General features: G+C 43.7%; 1 protein-coding gene across 10 annotated transcripts in view; it reads right to left on the reverse strand.

The window, feature by feature from the left end:
- Positions 1 to 1,490: 1,490 nt before the first annotated feature.
- Positions 1,491 to 19,310, reverse strand: part of MAP7D2 (MAP7 domain containing 2) — a 110,005-nt gene continuing 92,185 nt past the window's right edge. For 8 of the 10 annotated variants that reach the window (XM_054471463.2, XM_054471468.2, XM_054471469.2 and 5 more), the window contains 7 exons: positions 10,698 to 10,944; positions 9,826 to 9,930; positions 8,173 to 8,229; positions 7,659 to 7,737; positions 6,954 to 7,140; positions 5,382 to 5,657; positions 1,491 to 3,031 (listed from right to left, as the gene is read on the reverse strand). In XM_054471463.2, the coding sequence (XP_054327438.1) occupies positions 5,408 to 5,657; positions 6,954 to 7,140; positions 7,659 to 7,737; positions 8,173 to 8,229; positions 9,826 to 9,930; positions 10,698 to 10,944 (925 nt within the window). In that variant the 3' untranslated portion in view covers positions 1,491 to 3,031; positions 5,382 to 5,407. The remainder of the gene's footprint in view (positions 3,032 to 5,381; positions 5,658 to 6,953; positions 7,141 to 7,658; positions 7,738 to 8,172; positions 8,230 to 9,825; positions 9,931 to 10,697; positions 10,945 to 19,310) is intronic. The other 2 variants (XM_054471471.2, XM_063660178.1) reach the window with 1 other exon arrangement.

Below are 19,310 nucleotides of genomic sequence, written 5' to 3' on the forward strand. Positions count from 1 at the left end.
TATTAATTTTTCTTTGATAGTTGGCCTCCTTGTGAAATCATTCTAAGAGTTTTTCATCGGTTTCCAGAAAAAAGACCATTTGTGAAGCTTCTCATTTCTGAGAGTTCTTGCTTCATTTTCTTACGTAATTGTGCTTTTTAAAAAGAGACAGGGTTTTGCTCCATTGTCCAGGCTGCAGTGCAGTGGTGTGATCATAGCTCACTGCAACCTTGAGCTCCTAGGCTCAAGTGATCCTCCTGCCTTAGACTCTCAAGTAGCTGGGATTACAGGTGTGTGCCACCATGCCCAGCTAAGTTTTTAAAATTTATTTTGTAGAGAACAGAGGTCTTGCTTTGTTGCCCAGGCTGGTCTTGAACTCCTGGCCTCAAGTGATCCTCCTGCCTCAGCCTCCCAAAGCGTGGTATTACAGGTGTAAGCCACTGCACCCTGCCCATAATCGTGCTTTCTGAACAATGCTGAGGAATGGGTATGGAGGTCACCCTGTGCTGTGCCCCAATGTAATGGGTATACCTCTTGAGATGAATTAGTTCTTTACATTTGCTTTCTAAATTAACAAAACCATCTAATAGGAAACCTGTACACACTAAGAAAAAATTTGCAATGTTCACAAACAAGAAACTGTTCTTAGGATGACTGGCCACCAATGTAGGCCCTATGGCCAGAGCTCATGATGACATAAGCTACTTCTAATGCCCCTCCCAGAGGTCTGCATATGGAAATAGTGTCTGCTCCTGTGCCCTGACCAGAGGCTTTGTCAGCAGAACTGGGGAAGGCAGCAATGACTGGGCCCTCAGCTTCAGAGATGGCAGCCCAGAAGTTACCACAGGGGTCTCTAATTCCAGTCCTGCCCACCTGGCTTCTGGTCTGGCCTGGTACTGTCTCCAGGCAGTGGAAAACCTGTGAGTTAGATACAAAAAAAACAAAAAACAAAAAAAACCCAAAAAACTGGTCTGGGTTTCAACTTACCTAAAAATAAGGGTCAACATTCCCATTATAATTTTATTTTAAATGCCAAATTGCTATGTGCAATGTTATCATAGATTATGGTAAGATTAACTGTATCTTAGCTAGAAAGCCCTCGCACCAGTGGTATTAACGTACAGGAACTTGGCTGGGCGTGGTGGCTCATGTCTATAATCCCAGAACTTTGGGAGGCCGAGGCAGGAGGATTGATCACTTGAGCCCAGGAGACCAGCTTCAGCAACATGGTGAGACCTTGTCTCTCCCAAAAAAAAAAAAAAAAAGGAAAGAACAGCAACTTTTTTTACTATACTCAGAAGTCCATTGTGTTCTAGTGATAGTCATCACTTAATAAGCTTTATGCAGTTGACTCCACTTGGCACTGGCAACAAAGGAATTTTTAATGAGTTTGACAGGGAAAGGACACCCACACAGGATTTTTTGGTTTTCTTCTACACAGGTTTTTAAAAGCCTGGTTTGGTTTCAGCACATTGAGCTTACAGAAAAAATAAAACGCTAGCAAGTCATCAGACTCTTCAATGAAAATGTATTTCACATTAAACACAATGTACATATCATGCAAATGAGGCATCACCATGGTCACAATGGTGCTGTGAGGTACAACAAATCACAAGAAAACAGACATTTAGCAAAATAAGGTTCTAGGAAAGATGAGAGGCATTTTTTGAAAGCCAGACCATGCTATGGTTTCTGTGTGCCTGTCATAAAGGGACTTGGCCAGTATTTGCCGAGATGGACAGCACCGCATTACTGGAGGCATGTGTGGAGGCATGTACTTTATTGAGTAGAGACACATACACACACAATTTCTGTAACTAATACATTCTTAAATGTAGCTGGCTGTAAAAGCACATGAACAAGATTACTACTGAGACTTCTTTGTGTCTCCTGGTTGCAAACCTCTCTCAGAATTATGAATCTTTCCAAACCCTTAATTATACAAGTCAAAACAAAAAGTTTCGAAGAAGAAAAGGTCATTTTAATTTGAAAGCCACATTTTGCCACAAGAAACAAAATTAAGAAAACACACCACTATATGGCATAAAATGTGTGGAGTATACATTCTAGTGTCATTTTTCCCATTCAGATTTTTTCGTAATGTTAAAGTCCATTAAAGTGACATACTGGGTCCAATGTGGGCCCCCTATTGTTTCAGAATGCTATGGTTTTTGTTTGCGCCGGGTTTTATTAAAGCTGGGCAAACACAGGAGCAAACAAAGAAAACTCCCAAGATCCAATAGAAAAAAAATTAGCAAGAACACTGAAAACCAACCACCTGCATGCGAGACACAGGATTCATTCAGCTGGAAAGCCACTCCATGGTCTGGAGTGACTACAGCATGAAGATTTTAAGGTGTGACATGAAAGAGTCCTTGCTAGATTCAGTTGCCCATGTATACACGAATATGCATAAGAGAACAGAAATCATTACTGTTTTGACTTCCTTCCTCAACCAAACTTACTACTTTAACCCCAAAAGAATAATGTGGGGCAATGCATTTTTGCAGGTGGCAAAGCTTAACAACAATTTTTTAAAGGCTTCTTGATACTGCCTTCCAACAGAGAAACTCTGGAGATGGGGAACCTCCTGAATTTCTTCTCTGTCTCAAAAAAGACAGGGAGATATACAGTGCAAGTTGAGTATATGTTTAACTAGAGTTTGGGTAAATGTCTAGGATATTTTACAGAAAAAGACATCTAAATGTTTATGTGCTCCAACTTTGGGAATAAGAATGGTTATAAAGCGAATTGCCGAGCCAGTCACTCAGGTTATTCAGAGGGCCACTATGATAATAGAGAAGTTCAGGAAGTGCTTTATCAGTAGCTGAAGCTCATAAACAGAACTGTAAAAGGAAACTTTGCTAAAGCCCAACAAGGTGAAAGTTTCAAGGTTTCTACCAAGAGTGGCCAGTGTTTGACATACTACCTAGGAATACAGTTACATTCCGAGCTAATAATTTGGGATCCAGCGGTAAGGGTGACAGAAGCTTCTTCAAGCGGCTAGTAGCTCGGATTTGACTATCAGCAGCTTTACGGGTTCTCCAAACACCTGTGTCAATTCAGAAACAAAACCAGATGAGATCAAAGGGAAAACCAAGTATTCTGCAGTTTGTAGCACTATTCTCTCACTAAAACGATCACAACACACTTTGGCACTTTCTACTTTCTTGGCAATTATATTTTCCTCCTGGGCTTATACAGTATTTCTCAACAGAAGTGATACAGTATTTTACATAGGACTATTCTTTTAGATGGGTCAAATTTTCCTTGTATGGAACTTTTCTAAAACCTGCAGATGTTTAATGTCTCAAGCTTTGTCTTTCAAATGCCCCCAGCCACTCTGGCAACAAAAACCATCAACATATGTCCAAACGTCTCCTGGTGGGGGTGGTACCACTTTTGGTAGAGAAGAATTTGAGAACTAGACCCAATCATAATTAAAAATTTACAAGCAGTGTGAATAAAATAATTTGAGATTTTTCTTTTTGGGCAGGGGTTTTGCATTTCTTTTAGAGATGTAAGAAATAAATTTGAGGACCTATGAATACTCTAATAAGTTTTGTGGATTCTCTGTTCCTTACTGTGTAGTGAGGTAAGTGAACTGAAGGGAAACTAATTTTAAAGTCAAAGTATGTTAAAAACACAAAAAACCTCTTAATAAATATTAAGCCACGCTAACTGTCAGGGAAATAGAATGCTCAGGTGATTTAGTGTTTTAAGTGTCCAAGAAGGCAGCTGCTTTTCCAAACCAGTGATACAGTTTACTCTAAAAGTGACCCACCACACACCAAGAACCAAGAGAAATGGGCTCTCAAACTTGTCTTATAGGCAAGAGCCGAGGTCAGGTAGAAACAAGTATACAAAAAACACAGTGACCTCAGCTCTGTGGCCTCTCCAACTTGTTTCCTCATTTGAAAAATAAAAACATTGGACTAAGTTATTTTGGCCAGTGAATTTGTTATGGGAGTGAAGTATAAAAAATAAAGTGACTGAGAAAATGCCGAGAATATAAAAATGCTTTTAAGAATCTAAAATAGCCGGGCGCGGTGGCTCACGCCTGTAATCCTAGCACTTTGGAAAGCCAAGGCAGGCAGATTACCTGAGCTCAGGAGTTCGAGACCAGCTTGGGCAACACAGTGAAACCCCGTCTCTACTAAAATACAAAAAATTAGCCAGGCATGGCGGCGTGCACCTGTAGTCCCAGCTACTCGGGAGGCTGAGGCAGGAGAATGGCTTGAACCTGGGAGGTAGAAGTGGCTGTGAGTGGAGATCGTGCCACTGCACTCCAGCCTGGGCGACAGAGCGAGATTCCATCTCCAAAAAAAAAGAATCTAAAATGGATGCAAGGCATGGTAGCTCATGGCTGTAATCCCAGTACTTGGGAGGCCAAGGAGAGAGGATCACTTGAGGCCAGGGGTTCAAGACCAGCCAGGCAACACAGCAAGACCCAACCTCTACAAAAACTAAAAAAAATTAGCTGGGCCTGGTGGCATGTGCCTATGATCTAACTACTCAGGAGGCTGAAGCAAGGGGATCTCCTGAGCCCAGGAGTTTGAAGTCTCAGAGAGCTGTGACTGCGCCACTGCACACCAGCCTGGACAACAGAGTGAGATCCCTTCTCTTGAAAACGAAAACAGAATCTGAAGTGGGAGGAGCAATTGGAATTATTAAATTATTAAAGGATTTGGTGACAGACTCTAATTATGTTTTCCTTATTCAAAAACAAGCCCCAAACTGAGTAAATCAAATGTGAAGTATATGTAACTAAGTATACCTTACTACAGAGTGTATATAACTCATAGACATTCTTGCTCAAACGAGAACAGCTTCTGGAAGCACTTTGGCAAAAATAAAAAAAGGCCAAAGGTGGGGAAAAAACCTTCAAGACACAAAAACTGCAGTTCTCTCTCCCTCAGGTATGATCCAAGAATAGCTGTCTGCTTTGGAAGAATCCACAATGGGTCAAGAGAATAGCAAATCATGTGGCCCTGTATATGAATGATTCTAGATAGAATGTGGGATGTCACTGAGCAAAACTAGAGGTGGGGAAATTCATCTTACTCATATCACCTTGCAACACTACTAGAGTATTCTTTCCTTGCCCCTAAAAAAGCTACTCAGGCTGGATTGGTAGTCAAACCTTTAGCCAGTGTTCTCAACCTTCCCATACACACCCTAAATAGCACGGTTAGGACAAGGCGGCTCGGCGCTGAAGGCTCGCAGATGAATTACTTGAAATCTGTCTCAATTCTTGTGTGTGCTGTAGTATACCATAATATATTCATGTTTGCATTTTTCAAATAAAATTTGACCATCCAAGAGGCTGAGTGATGTACATCCTATCTTCACAAACCCCAGTTAAAGGGTTATGAAGTTAGAATATGATCAAAAGACTGTACCTTTTATTAAAGGGATGCTGTATTTGTCAACAGAAGGTGTTAAGAGGAGTTTCTTGGCCAGGACTGTTAAATCCTTCGATAAGGTTTTTGTTACAGTCGTCCAGGCTGAGATTTTCACTGGATCTCTTGGGGAATGTAGGGGGACCAGTGAAATCTAACAGATCTTGAAGTGCTCGGGCATTACCAGTTCCATTTTGGTCCAGAGACACCCCAGGAATCATTTCACTCACTGGTGAAAATTCCGGGATAGAGATAAGCTCTTCTTTTGAAACAGGACTAGAAGAGATGAACGAGAGGGAGAGAGGCAGAAAGAGACAGACAGACAACATGGCACAATATATTAATTGTATTTGCAATATTTTGTTATACTACTCTTCTAAAGAAGAAGGATTTAGAGTCAGAGTTTTTGTGTAACACATCGTAAAAAATACAAGTGGGCTCAAATCTGAGAAGGACAGATGGTGGACATGAGGCACCATGTATGAGAACAGGGAAGCAGATTGAGCAGGGCTGTGACGGCCAAGCTCACATTGCCCAAAGGGTGAAAGGACAAAAACCCACAGGCACCAGCATTCTACTACAAAGAAGCAAGACATTCCAGAACTTTCTAAATAGGACATTCAGACAGAAAGCCAATGCCAAAAGTTCAAAGCAAGTTGAAGAAGAGCCCTAATTAACAGTGGGGCTCCCAGTGCTGCCTTTCTAGTAGTGCCACCTTAGGCGAATTGCTTTTTCTTCCTGCAGCCTCAGTTTCTTCGCCAGTAAAATGGGAACAATTGTTTCTCTCTGCCAGGGCTCCTGTGAGTGTGAATCTGATCGTGCTGAGAAGAGTTCATGTGGAAACGCCTGAAGTGCTCAGTTAAGGTTGGGGGGCCCATTATGAAAGGATCCCACCACAGCCCACGTCATCACTGGCAAAGCCAATCTCACTCTCTGCTTCCTCTCTAAAGTGAGGCTTCTAATCCACTCTGACTTATCCAGCTCCAGCCCAGCCAAGCCTGGTTTTCTTTCTCTCTCTCTCTTCCTCTCCCTAGAGATGGAAGGAGGAGTTTCACAATTGCGCCAGCTGTAAGGCCTAGCAAAGGAACAAATCCAGGCTCTGAAGAGTGGTGGGCTGAGGGCCTGTCACCAGGAATCTCTTAACAGCCAGAGTAAAGCTGCTGCCAGGTTCTTCTTTTTCTTCCTTGTGAGATCTTAGAGAAGAATCTGGAAAAACCAGAACGGCAGAAGCTCAGAGGAACTGTCTCTGGTGTAAATTCATCCTCCAGAGCTCCCATGGGGTCAGCTGAGAAGGCATCCTTGCTTAGCGAATTCCCTCCTTCCCCTTTCTCCTGAAAAACTCCCAAGAGCTTTCCTCTAACAAATCACATGCCCTAGAAACTCTGTTCCAGGCTCTGCTTCTAGAGAACCTGACGCAAGACACTAGAATGTTATATCACTGAGAGCTTTCCTGTAATGTCAATCAAACCTGCTTTAGGTGATTTGGTTGTATAAAAGACGAAGAAACCAACTAAAAGAAAGGGTAGTGTTTAGAGAAGTGATGAGGCTTAAATGCAAAAGAAATGAATATACCTCACATCCATAGACTGAACTTCTTCAGTTGAATCATCCAGACTATTTGATTTCCCATCAAGGGCATCCAGATGAATGAGTCCCCCAGCTGGCTTAAGCCCATTAGAGAAAATGTCTTGGGGATAAGTTTCTGGGGCAGCGTGATCCACACCATTAATTTCCTGGCAGGTGTTCAATCCATTGATTTCTGATCGAGAACACAAAGTCCCTTGTGTTAATCATAAAATGTCTAAATAAAGTAACAGAGAAATATAGATCAAGGCAATTAATCTAATGCTCTGCTTCACTGATACTGCAGCATCTTTTGTGGAAAAAGCCACAAATAACCCCATATAATCACCTTCACACAGGAGAAGAGAAGACAAATCACATTATCAGTGTCTGTGCAAAACCTCTGGAAAAGACCAGAGTCAGGTCCTAATAGTAATAAAACCTGACCAGCAGTTAAGCTCCCTGGAAAGCACTGTGAGCCAGCAGCCAGAGTGCCTCCTATGCTGGGATTATGGGAGTAACCAAGGAACCCAGTGGGTTCCCAAGTGGAGCTGACAGTCCCTGTGCTGGAGACACATTCCCAGGGAAGGGAAACTGCACAGGCCCCTGCCAGCAGTCACCCTCTTGGGATCCATGGGTCTGTTTACCCTGCACCAAGTCTTACGAGCTTTTGCTACTAAAAAGAAGAACCCAAGAACCAGAAGTCACACTCACCCATTTTGTTGGGGACAACCAGTTTTGTCTTCTTTTCCACACACACAGCAGGCTGGACCCCCATTTTGGGGTCTTCTTTCTGAAAACAAATGGAAGGTGAATGAAATGAGGGAAGGCTGACATCACACAGAAAAAAGTGCTTTTTAAAAGCATCTGATGATATTTTGAGCCTGGACCATCTGCCTGTTCTGTGGTAATTCTTTAAATCTTCAGCTGTGTTTCCATTATTCTTATGTATTTTTATGTCAGGATTCTCTTTTTTATTCATGGACTACTATGCCTCTCTCTTCATCCCACCCCCCATGACTCTAAGGAAATCTTTTACCCATCCCACCTCTGAAGCCCCTCTTTCTTTTCAGATACCTAACCCTCCTTAACCTAGCCAGGAACAAAGCAGGAAAACTGCATTTTTTTCTGGCTAATCGTCTCCAAGACCTACAATTTCACTGAGTGTATTCTGCTGTTCTTTTCTACTTAGTACATAAACTATTAAAATGGTCATCTGAATTCCTACCTTCACTTGTGGAGACACATCACTTTTCCTTGTTCTCTTCATGATTTCATCTATTCTCTAAAAACAAAAAAGAAAAAATCAAGTAAGAGGACTATAAGACCAAAAACATAAAAGTAGCTTGGTTTACATGCAAAGTCACATTTCTCAGAAAACTTGTAAGAGGCAAATGTCAGAAGAGGATAACAAGTACAGAAAGGTTTTCCACTAGTTTTGGAGATGTACACCTCTGGCTCCACGGACAAGGTCAAATGCTTGAGAAGTTAACTAGTACGTATCTAGAATCAATATTCAATTTATATCCCATATTTCTCCTTCTCCTTAGGCTCCATATAAATCAACAAATTACCACCTGCCATTAAAGAGGACCACCCTGCAGAAAGTGAGGCTGAGGCTGAGGTGCATCTCAGGAAAGAAGGCCACAGGCTGGTCTCCTGGGTCCCAGGCCTACAGCAATACAAAGCCCACATTGGGCCTAGGACACCATGAGAATACTCCTTTATAATCAGTCTCCTTAAACCCAACTTTACCCATAAGTATAGTTAGTGTAAATGGACTAAACACTCCAATTAAAAGACAAAGAGAAAGACTGTCAAACAGAATTAAAATAACAATTCCTGGCTATATGCTCTTTACTTATAAAAACACACAGAAGAAGTTTGAAGTAGAAGGGTGAAAAAGATTTGACATACAGACACTAATCATAAGAGGGCTGTCAGGCCAAGCACAGTGGCTCACGTCTATAATCCCAGCACTTTGGAAGGCCGAGGCAGGAGGATCCCTTGAGTTCAGGAGTTCGAGACCAGCCTGGCCAACATGGTGAAATCCCATCTCTACTAAAAATAAAAAAATTAGCCAGGTGTGGTGGTGTGCGCCTATAATCCCAGCTAGTTGGGAGGCTGAGGCAGGAGAATCGCTTGAACCTGGGAGGCGGAGGTTGTGGTGAGCCGAGATCACACCACTGCACTCCAGCAGGAGCAATAGAGTGAGACTGTCTCAAAAAAATAAAAGGCAGGGGGCTGTCAAAGTAGACTTTAAGACAAGAAATATCACTAGAGACAAAGGCATATCAACGATAAATATATATAAAACAAAACCTGACAGAACTGAAAGGAAAAATGGGCAAATCCATAATCACAGATGGAGTTATTCTTTTTTCTATTATTTGAGACAGGGTCTCACTCCTGTTCCCCAGGCTGGAGTGCAGTAGCATGATCTCGGCTCACTGCAGGCTTAACTTCCCGAGTTCAGATCATCTTCCCACCTCAACCTCCTACGTAGCTGGGACTACAGACACATGCCATCACACCCAGCTATTTTTTGTATTTTTAGTAGAGACAGGGTTTCACTGTATTACTCAAGCTGGTCTGGAACTTCTGGGCTCAAGTGATCCTCCCGCCTCTGCCTCCCTAAGTGCTGGGATTACAGGTGTGAGCCACCATGCCTGGCCACAGATGGAGTTTTTAACAATCTTTCTCAATAACTGATAGAACGAGATAGCAAAAAACTAATAAAGACATAGAAGATTTGAACAGTGGTATCAATGAACTTGACCTAACTGACAATCCTAGGATCATTCTATCCAATCACTGCAGAAGAGAACTGGATTTACTTCCTGTTCACTTACCCTAAGTCTTCCTGACCCTCAGCCCTTACCTTCTTTCTCTCCAGTCTCTCCTGCTCAATCTGCAGCATAATCTGTTCTCTCTCGAGACGCATCTGTTCAGCTACCTCCCGGGCCTTTGCTTCTGCTGCTTCTTTCTAACAGAAACAGGTAAATCAAGGCAAAGCTTTAATAAGCTAAGAAAACAGTGTGGTAATTCCCTGGCTTTGCACATGTTCCTTCATCTCATCATCTGCCCTAAAGTGGATGCTGCTCCAATATTCAACGTGGATTTACATAAACCACTGTATGACACAGCAAACATGGTTGGACCTCATTCATATACCCCTGGCTCACCATGCAAATCACCTGCAGACAGTTCTCACACATGGCCAAGGCTTTTCTGTGTCTGTGGGCAGGCTTGGGCCATGAAGTGTGCACGTGGCCAGATCAGAGAGTTAATTCCCCAGGGAGTGACCTTCTACTACAGTGAAGGGCAGGATGTGGTAGATAAGTAGTTCAGTTTCCTCATCCCTCAGCTGGACGATTCTAAAGCATGATCCACAGTCTCTCAGAGGTTCCCAATGGGACTGTGTTCCAGTCACCCACAGTAACACATGCATCAATGCACTTACATTGGCTTTTCTCCTATTCCTCTACCAGCTTCCTGGGATTCGCTTGCAAAAAAAAATTGCTGGCACCCAAATTCTTATCCCAGGATTTGCCTTTGGGGAAACCCTAACTGACAGATGGCAAACATTACCAACTTCGCTGCAACTGCCCCAACTTATTTTTAATAACCAGCCCAGAGAGTTTAAGAAAAAACTTCAAGTAAACATTATGAGTCACTGAAATTTAACTAATTGTACCTACTATCAAGGTCCTTAAAAAACAAGTAAAGTCCATCTGAGTGCTCATAGAGTACCTGCTTTTCAATCATGGCTTTCTCTTGTTTTTCTTTTTCTGGCTTTTCTTGTTCTTGCTTTTCTTTCAACAACAGCTCCTCCTCAGCCTTCCGCTTGGCCTCCTCGCCTGCCTTTCTTTTCTCTTCCTCTTCCTGTTTTTTCTTTTCCTCTTCCTGTCGCTTCCTTTCTTCTTCCTGCTTTCGGGCTTCCTCTTCTAGGCGAAGCCTTTCCTCCTCTGCTTTTCTTTTCAATTCCTCTCTCTCCAGCCTTTTGAGAATACAACTGTTGTTAGAAGAAGATGACATGCTCGAAAAGCAAACTGCCAGAGAACTGTGTGCTGACAGCCGAGAATAATGCTCCACATGGTAACACACACACATACCTTTCAACGAGCATTCATTTAATAACATGATTCATCCTTCCTGGAAATCCACTCTGGTCCATATATTTACCAAAAAATATTAACCAGGCTTGACTTTAAATTCTGTAATACAGCAATGAATGATGTGTTGATGTGTAACGCATACTGTATTGAAAACAGATGCTCCTCAGTCAATGAACAAATGACCACGGTGACAGAGAAAGCCAAGCCATCATTCTTATTGAATGACAATTCTTTTAAAACCTAAGCAGAATAAATATTTAAAACCAATGAAAGCTAGGAAAAATAGGAAGTGTCTCAATGGGCACAAATGTGCCAGTCAGCAATTTAAGAGCAGTGACTGTGAACTCAAAAAGTCATACCAATTTGGTTCTAATTGGTATGTGACTTATGAAGCAGCAAATGGAAGAAAATGCTCAACAGAAACTTGACATTTAATAAATTAAAACATCTATTTCCATTTATTTTGGCAATCTTTAGAAATCTATTTTAGCTTTCTTTGCTATATGAAAATTAAGTGGCATTTAGACATTTTCATCCACAGTCAGATGAATGGTTCATGGTGTAGTGGTAAAGAGCTCGAAGCAGTAAGGGAAAATTCTGTAAAGTCCAAGAGCTTGTTTTAACCTTTCTAATGTTCCTCCTCCTCACATGTACGTCACTTTCCTTGGGTAATCACTCGCAATGTGATGTATGGGCACGACTCAAATTGTACTCTGATTATGCCACTCACTGTGTGCCACCTGGAAAGTCACTCAATGTTCTTGATGCCCATTTAAAAAATGGGAAAAGCTATACTATTGTTCTATGGCTTTACTGTGAGAATGAAAATGCCTGGCCCTAGAAGGTTCTCAAATGTTAGTTTGTTTTACAATTTAAAATGAATCCTCTCTCCAAGCCCCAATGTCCTTTAAAGTGCACCTATAAATCTGTATGTCTTTTAGAAATTACCTTCACTTGGAAGCATGTGCCAATGACTTACTGGGATGCTGTTATTTGTTATAAAAAGGTCAAGACTTAAAAAGAGCATCCATCCATCCTAATGCTCAGCTTCAGAACTTGTGCAGGCTAATAGCCTATGTATGACCCAAGGAAATATTTTGTGTATTCATTCAAAGAAATATTTTAAAAGACAGATAAAGAAATACTTAAATATATTAGCCTCAGACTGTAACAATACGTGATAACACTAAATTAGGTCACAATGCCTATAAAGCACTGTGAAACAACTCAAATTATTAACAGATATTCTGGAGAGGAGCATTATAGAACCTATCAGAAAGAAGCTCCCATTTTCTTAGATTCCTCAATGAAATACTAAGTATGTCCAACACAGGATTATCCAAAATGGATGTGTTAATAACAAGATGTATCTAAAGGTTAACTGAAATACCATTTCATTTCTTACCCTTTATTAACGAGCCAATTATGATTGTCCCAGAGAAGTTAACACACAAAGGATACATTGTATATTAATTAATGTATAAGCTACTTCATAAAGGACCTGCCATCTTCATCTCCAGGACCTGAAAATCCATTCTTTTTTTTTTTTGATGGCGTTTCACTGTTGTTGCCCAGGTTGGAGTGCAATGGTGCAACCTCGGCTCACCACAACCTCTGCCTCCCAGGTTCAAGTGATTCTCCTGCCTCAGCCTCCCAAGTAGCTGGGATTACAGGCATGTGCCACCACGCCTGGCTAATTTTGTATTTTTAGTAGAAACGGGGTTTCACCATGTTGGTCAGGCTGGTCTCAAACTCCTGACCTCAGGTGATCTGCCTGCCTCGGCCTCCCAAAGTGCTAGGATTATAGGCATGAGCCGCTGCACTTGGCCTCTGTTTCTTGTTTTTTACCATCAGGACTTCAGAAGTGCCCAGATGCACACAGTAAGAACATCCTTATGGCCCCTGAACCTCCATAATCCTCATTATCACCCAAAATATAAATCCCCACAAGCCCATGAGACCCTGCTTGTCCTTTCCATAGCACCTCCATGGAAATCTTGTCCTTTTTTTTTTTTTTTTTTTTTTTGAGATGGAGTCTCACTCTGTTGCCCAGGCTGAAGTACAGTGGTGTGATCTTGGCTCACTACAACCTCTACCTCCCGGGTTCAAGTGATTCTTGTGCCTCAGCCTCCCAAGTAGCTGGGACTACAGGCATGCGCTGCTACGCCCAGCTAATTTTTGTATTTTTAGTAGAGACAGGGTTTCACCATGTTGTCCAGGCTGGTCTTGAACTCCTGACCTCAAGTGATCTGCCTGCCTTGGCCTCCCAAAGTGCTGGGATTACAGGTTTGAGCCACCGCGCCCAGCCCCTTCATCCTCTTATATACCAAGTTCTCTCCCTTAACGACACTTGGCTTCCCCAACGTAGGTAAAATTTGGCAAAACAACCAACCAACCCTGGTTTCCCCTGTGTGAAACCAGGTCCCTCACAATCCTCTTCAAGGATGAGCATTCCTTCTGTCTCTGCTCAAAGAACCAGACAGCACATTAGATTTCATCATTTTCCCCGCCGCCCTCTGCTGTGGGCTACCCCGAGCCTACCGCCCTTGCCGTCATTACTAAACCTCCAAAGTTCATCAGCTCTGTGTGTAGTCCTTTTTTTTTTTCTTTGTAGAGGCAGGGTTTCGCTCTGTTGCCCAGGTTGGAGTGCAGTGCTGCCACCACAGCTCACTGCAGCCCCAACCTCTCAGGCTCAGGCTCAGGCTCAAGCGATCCTCCCACCTCAGTTCCCAAGTAGCCAGGACCACAGGTGAGTGCCACCACGCCCGGATCACTTTTGAATTTTTTTTTTAATAGAGACAGGTCTCATTTTGTTGCCTAGGCTGGTCTCAAACTCCTGGGCTCAAGTGATCCGCCCACCCCATTCTCCCAAAGCACTGGGATTACAGGCGTGAGCCACTATGCCTGGCCCTGTGTGTAGTCCTGTCACCCTCTCCATCCTTGTTCTTGTCATTCACACAAGTCCATCTCCCTTTCCTCACTATGTACAAAGTACCAGAAAACTGTGCATTACTGTCATCATTTGGCATTCAGTGGATGCATCATCCCATGTCCCTGTCACTGGTCATTTGAGGAGGATCTTCATATATTGGCTCCTGTCTGTTGGAAACTCCAGCACCTCACCCCCTTTTCTGTCGCTCCCTGTTAACCTTCCTCATGTCACTGACACAAGCTTAAACTTGAATTGTTCAATCTGAGGGACGAGTATGTGGGTTTCACTGGTCTCTATTCTTACGTGCTTAAAAGTTTTCATTTTAAAACAAGCCTAACCTTCAACATTAATCTTCTTTGATCTGATCACATCCCATCCTTCTGCCTTTTTCTCTCCTGACCTGCCCTGGTTAGCGCTGTGCAGTCTACTTGTATCTGCTTCCCTCTCTCTCAGTGTCCCCCAGGCCTTGGGTATCCTTGTGAGCATTTCAGAGATGGCATGGAGGTCACTCTGCTGCCCAACTCCAGGCTTGAGTGGTCTCCAAGACCACTCCTGGGCTGCCAAGCACTAGTTAGAGAGAGGCGTAAACAAGGCTGGCTGGTTATCTGCCTGCTGGCAATTGCATTCCGGCCTTTTAATCCTCATCCCCTGGATCCCTTATGGACACAGTCCCAATTGCCACTTTTCTCAATCTTCGTCATCTTCCATAGTTGATGGTTATCACCAACTGCTCCACAGAGAAGACTGAGGCCACCCGATCTGAGCTTCTTAAACTCTCCTCTATGACATTACTGCTCAGAAATGTCCCCATTTGTTCCTCTGGTTAGATGGAAATGCCACCACTTGTGCTGTGAATTCCACATCCTCCACAGCTGTGTCCCTCCTACTAGCCCCTCTTCCCTTCATTTGTCAGTTTCATCCTTCTGCATGCATTTTTTCCATGCCCTGGAAAAATGCTCATGTCTCGGGCATCACAAGCAACCCTCCTCAGTCCTCTCTCAGCTGCTTCCCATTCATGACTGCTTAACAGCCAGCTTATATTCTGGGCCCGTATCCGCTCATCTCTTCAGGCTGCTTTGTCTCTATCCTACTTCTCAACAATTTCCCTCCAAAATCTCTTTTCATCTCCTAAATCCCAAGACCAACAGCCCTCATCTTTGATAAGCCTATGTCTTATCAAAAGTCCCGCCCATGTGGCTCTCCCTACAGCCCTGTGCTACATGAGGCTGCATGACCCTGGCTCTCTCCTACCTCTCTTGGCTTTCCCTTCCTGCCTCAGCTGCTGCTACATCCTGCTGCCCCACATCGCATGTACCCCTACCTGCCCTAGCTCTCACCAAAACCACCTGCCACCTGTAGGCTCTGCAGCAAAAAGCCAGGTCTGAGCAGCCTCGAAGACCTCTGCCTGTGGTTCCTGGCCTGGGCTAACTCTTGCTTTGACAAGAAACTTTAGCCTGGCTACATGACCTTGCTCATGGAGAGCTGTCTAACTGGAATATTCTCTTTTCTTCAATTTTTTTAAAAAGATGGGGTCTCGCTATGTTGCCCAGGCTCATCTCGAACTCCTGGCCTCTAGTGATCCTCCCACCTCAGCCTTTCCAGTAGCTGGGACTACAGGTACAAGCCATTGCATCTGGCTGGAATATTCTTTCATGTGAACCCCTAGTAGCTATTTTAGCTTCTTAACATGACTTAAAGTGATCCGTCTAGGAATCCCATTAAGATCTCCTGCTTACTAGTTCCCGCCAGTGCCTTCCCCAGGGTGGACCCGGGGTCTAAGGTTTCCTTCCCCACCTCTAAGAATCTCACTTTATATCTTGGGCCATCCACAGCCCGGGGGCTGGGCTGGGCCCTGTTGTGTTTGCGAATGGACCAACTTTTGTTCTTCTGCTTAGGGCCTGCTTGTCTGGACTCCTGGTTGGCCCTTCTGTTCTGGTTCCCCCATCCTTGACTTGGATGGTGTTTCCCTTACCAGTTTGTGACAATAATTGGGCTTTCCACAGTTTGACTCAAGTAACTTTATTTTTCTCTAAATTATTTTATCTGGCAACATTTCTGTGGCTTTAACTATTAACTGTAAACATAAAACAGATGTGAGGGTGATCTTATTCCAAGAGGTGGCCGCTGTGTTCCAGCCCCAGGTTGTCTGGTACTTTCCTTCCTCACTCCTCACCTCCCACGTGGCACTATGCAAAGCTTCACATTCTGGCAAGAGAGAGGAAAACTCATTTGGGGTCAGGTGTATTGCTCTAATTTTTACCTACACCCCCAAGCTTCAATTCCATCTCCAATCATCTGAACGTACTGTAGACACCATAAGCTTACCTAAAATCAAGTGAATAATTTTTATCTTTTAAAACGAATTCCTTATGTCCTTTCTTTACCTGTTATTGGGTGTACCATTCTCCTAAGACCTTAGAATCAAACCTCAGCATCAACTTCAAACCTGCCCATTTCTTTGGAATTGTGTAAGTCCACAGACACTGGCTTTTGCAGGTCTGCCTTCACCATACTACTTTAGCCCTTCTGTTCTCTTAACCTACTACTACGATGGTTTCTTAGTCAGGATTCTTCCTCCTTCTGTTCCTTTCTTGTACATTTACTGAGCGCCAGGCACCAGTGATCCAAAGACTGTGTCCCAGCCTTTTAAGGTGCTAACTGGGGAAAGGAGGCCTGTAAACAAATGAAGCTATGTTAGTCAACTGAACAGCTGGGCTCAGTATGGGTGAAGAGTGGGGGGTCGTCAGTTCTGTCCCAGGCACAGGGCCAGAAAAGGTACAGGGAGGGAGCAAGACTTGACCTGCATTGTGAGAAATGAAGAGGTGTCTGGCAGGAAGGAGCCCAAGTCCACGTGGAGGCAAAGTAAAAGCACAGCTTTTGAGGTGTACAGCCATGTGATGGGTGAATGTCAGGGAGCTTTGCACACTGGTGTCTGGAGGAAAGCAAGGGGTAAGAGGCAGGTAGTGGCCAGTTCATGGCAGGCCTTGAAGGCCTGTTGACAGGTTCGGGTGGATCCAGTGGGCAGGGGAGTCTCTGGCTTGTTAAAGGACAGGAGAACAATCACATTTATTTGAGAAAGGTCAGTGTGGACCCAGCATGGACAGGGGACAAACTCTAGGAGACCCAGAGCAGGGAGCTCAGTTGGGATATGACAGATACAGTCCAGGTGAGAAGCGATGGGGGCTGGAGCTGAGGAAGGAGAGGAGGGACTGGAAGGGAAGGGAGAGAACAGAGATGCCAATGTGACAGCTGATGAAGACTGGACCCGACAACCACTGGGAAGAAGGAGGAAAGGAAAGAGCTGAGAGTGGCACTGAGACTTTTCACCTGGGTGCCTGAGGAGATGGGAATGCAGAGCTCATGAAAGAGAAAGGTAGTTTGGGGGAAAAAATACTAAGTTCTGCTTTGGAAATGCTGGATTTGAGATGTATATGGGACACACTCAAATGAAAACTTATTGCAGCTGGAAATACAGTCTCTAGGTTCTAGACCAGTGCTATCCAATAGAACCTTCTGTTGAATAGGAAAACAATCTATAGATTTGTGCTGCCCGATGTGGTGTGGATCCACATGTACTCAGATGCAGCTCTTGAGCACGGAAATGTGGCAGGTGTGGCTGGGGAAATGAATTTTACTGAATGTATATTTTGGTGGCCACATGTGCCTAGAGGGTCTGATAGTGGACAATGCAGCCCTAGACAGAGCTCGGGCCACAGGCATAGTTTTAGGAGTCATCAGTACACATGTGTTATTAGTGCCTCCCTTGTTCCAGAAAGTATTTAGAAAGCAAGCTGCAGTTAGCTTCAGAAACAGACAATAAAACAAGACAAAGGGAAAATGAAGGTGGGAAGTGAGATGAGAGCAGAGTTGGTTTAGCACAACAAAGGCTCAACAGAAAGCTGCTGTGTAAAATGTGGGCCCTAAATCTTTTGACACCATAGGAAACTGGCAGGATGGCAGGGACACTGGCAGAACAGGCGGGAGCAGTGCTGCTCGGGAAAGCTTGTTGGGAGAGAAGCTGGTCCAGGACTAAGGGCTGAGAGCCCAGGCAACATTTAAGGGGATGAGGGGCAGACAGAGGAGGCTATGAAGGAGAGGCCAGAGAAGCAAGGGCAAGCTTGACAAGGCCAAAGCCAACCAAGAAACTGATTAGTAGTTAGGCAATGAGGAGGAGTGGTAGGTGTGAGGTTTGAAGACTGAATGCGAGTTGAGAAAATAAAGACAGAAAGTTCAATCAAATCTTTCAGGAGCTGGGCTGTGAAGAAAATGGGAGACACAGAGGGTGGTAGCTGGAAAGTAAAGAACATCACCTTCTTTAGCACACGGCTACGATCATGTTACTCACCAGCTCAGAGCCTACATGGTATCTCCATGGCCTGCAATTATCAAGGCCTGACATCTGAGGTCCTGTGATTCATCTTTATCTCTTGCGACCTCCCTTCACACACCTTAAGGCTCACCCAAACCAGCCCAAACATGCCACTCGACAAAACAAACAAACAAACAAAACACGTCTGTACTGACCAAAATGTTGGAAACAGGAAAACAATCAAAGAAGTCCCGAATTTCAAGAAGGGACTGTCCAGACCTACCCCACTGTCCCTTTTAAAAAATAGATCATCAAACCTGTATTCAGAGACCACAAAGACTTACCAAGGTCACTAAAGGATCAATAATATTCTATTATTTATTACTCTAAATTTGGTGCTGGCCTTGAAGTGCTACAGCATTGCCTGCTTCCTGTCATGTTAATTCTCTAAACCGTATTGGACTGTACTCCGTGATGAGCCTAACAGCTTGCTTTATCAATTTAATGATAAAATCGACCTTGTCCTGCTTTCTTCTCTAAATAAAAAGATCAGAAAAGGAAGGGCTGTCTGTATTGTGACAAAGTACCCTGGTACTAACATCACAGTGGTTCGCAAACCCTGGCAAGCTACTAAAACAGAACAGGGCTGAGTCCATGTGTTTTTACTGCATTCCCCGGATGATTCTGATGCTCTTCAAGGTGTAGGGACCACTGCAATGATGTCTTTTGTCTTGCTCCCAAATGGGACTCCCCATGCCTCACTGTTCTTAGACTATGAGGTTGCCCCTATACACAACCCTATGCCTAGGGGACACTGCTCAACCCTCCCCTCTGTCTCTCACTTTGGGGTATGAGTTAGGATAATTTGATGGAGGAAACAATTTGGAAATCAGAATCAAGACCAAAACCAGAATCTTGAACCTCTTGTCTTCCCAGGGAGAATCTCATTTTATAAACAAAGTTCAGACTTCCCTGATAGCTCTAGGAGGCCTGCCTGGCCCCAAAGT

The sequence above is a fragment of the Pongo pygmaeus genome, chromosome X, assembly GCF_028885625.2.
Source record: "Pongo pygmaeus isolate AG05252 chromosome X, NHGRI_mPonPyg2-v2.0_pri, whole genome shotgun sequence".
NCBI lineage: Eukaryota > Metazoa > Chordata > Mammalia > Primates > Hominidae > Pongo > Pongo pygmaeus.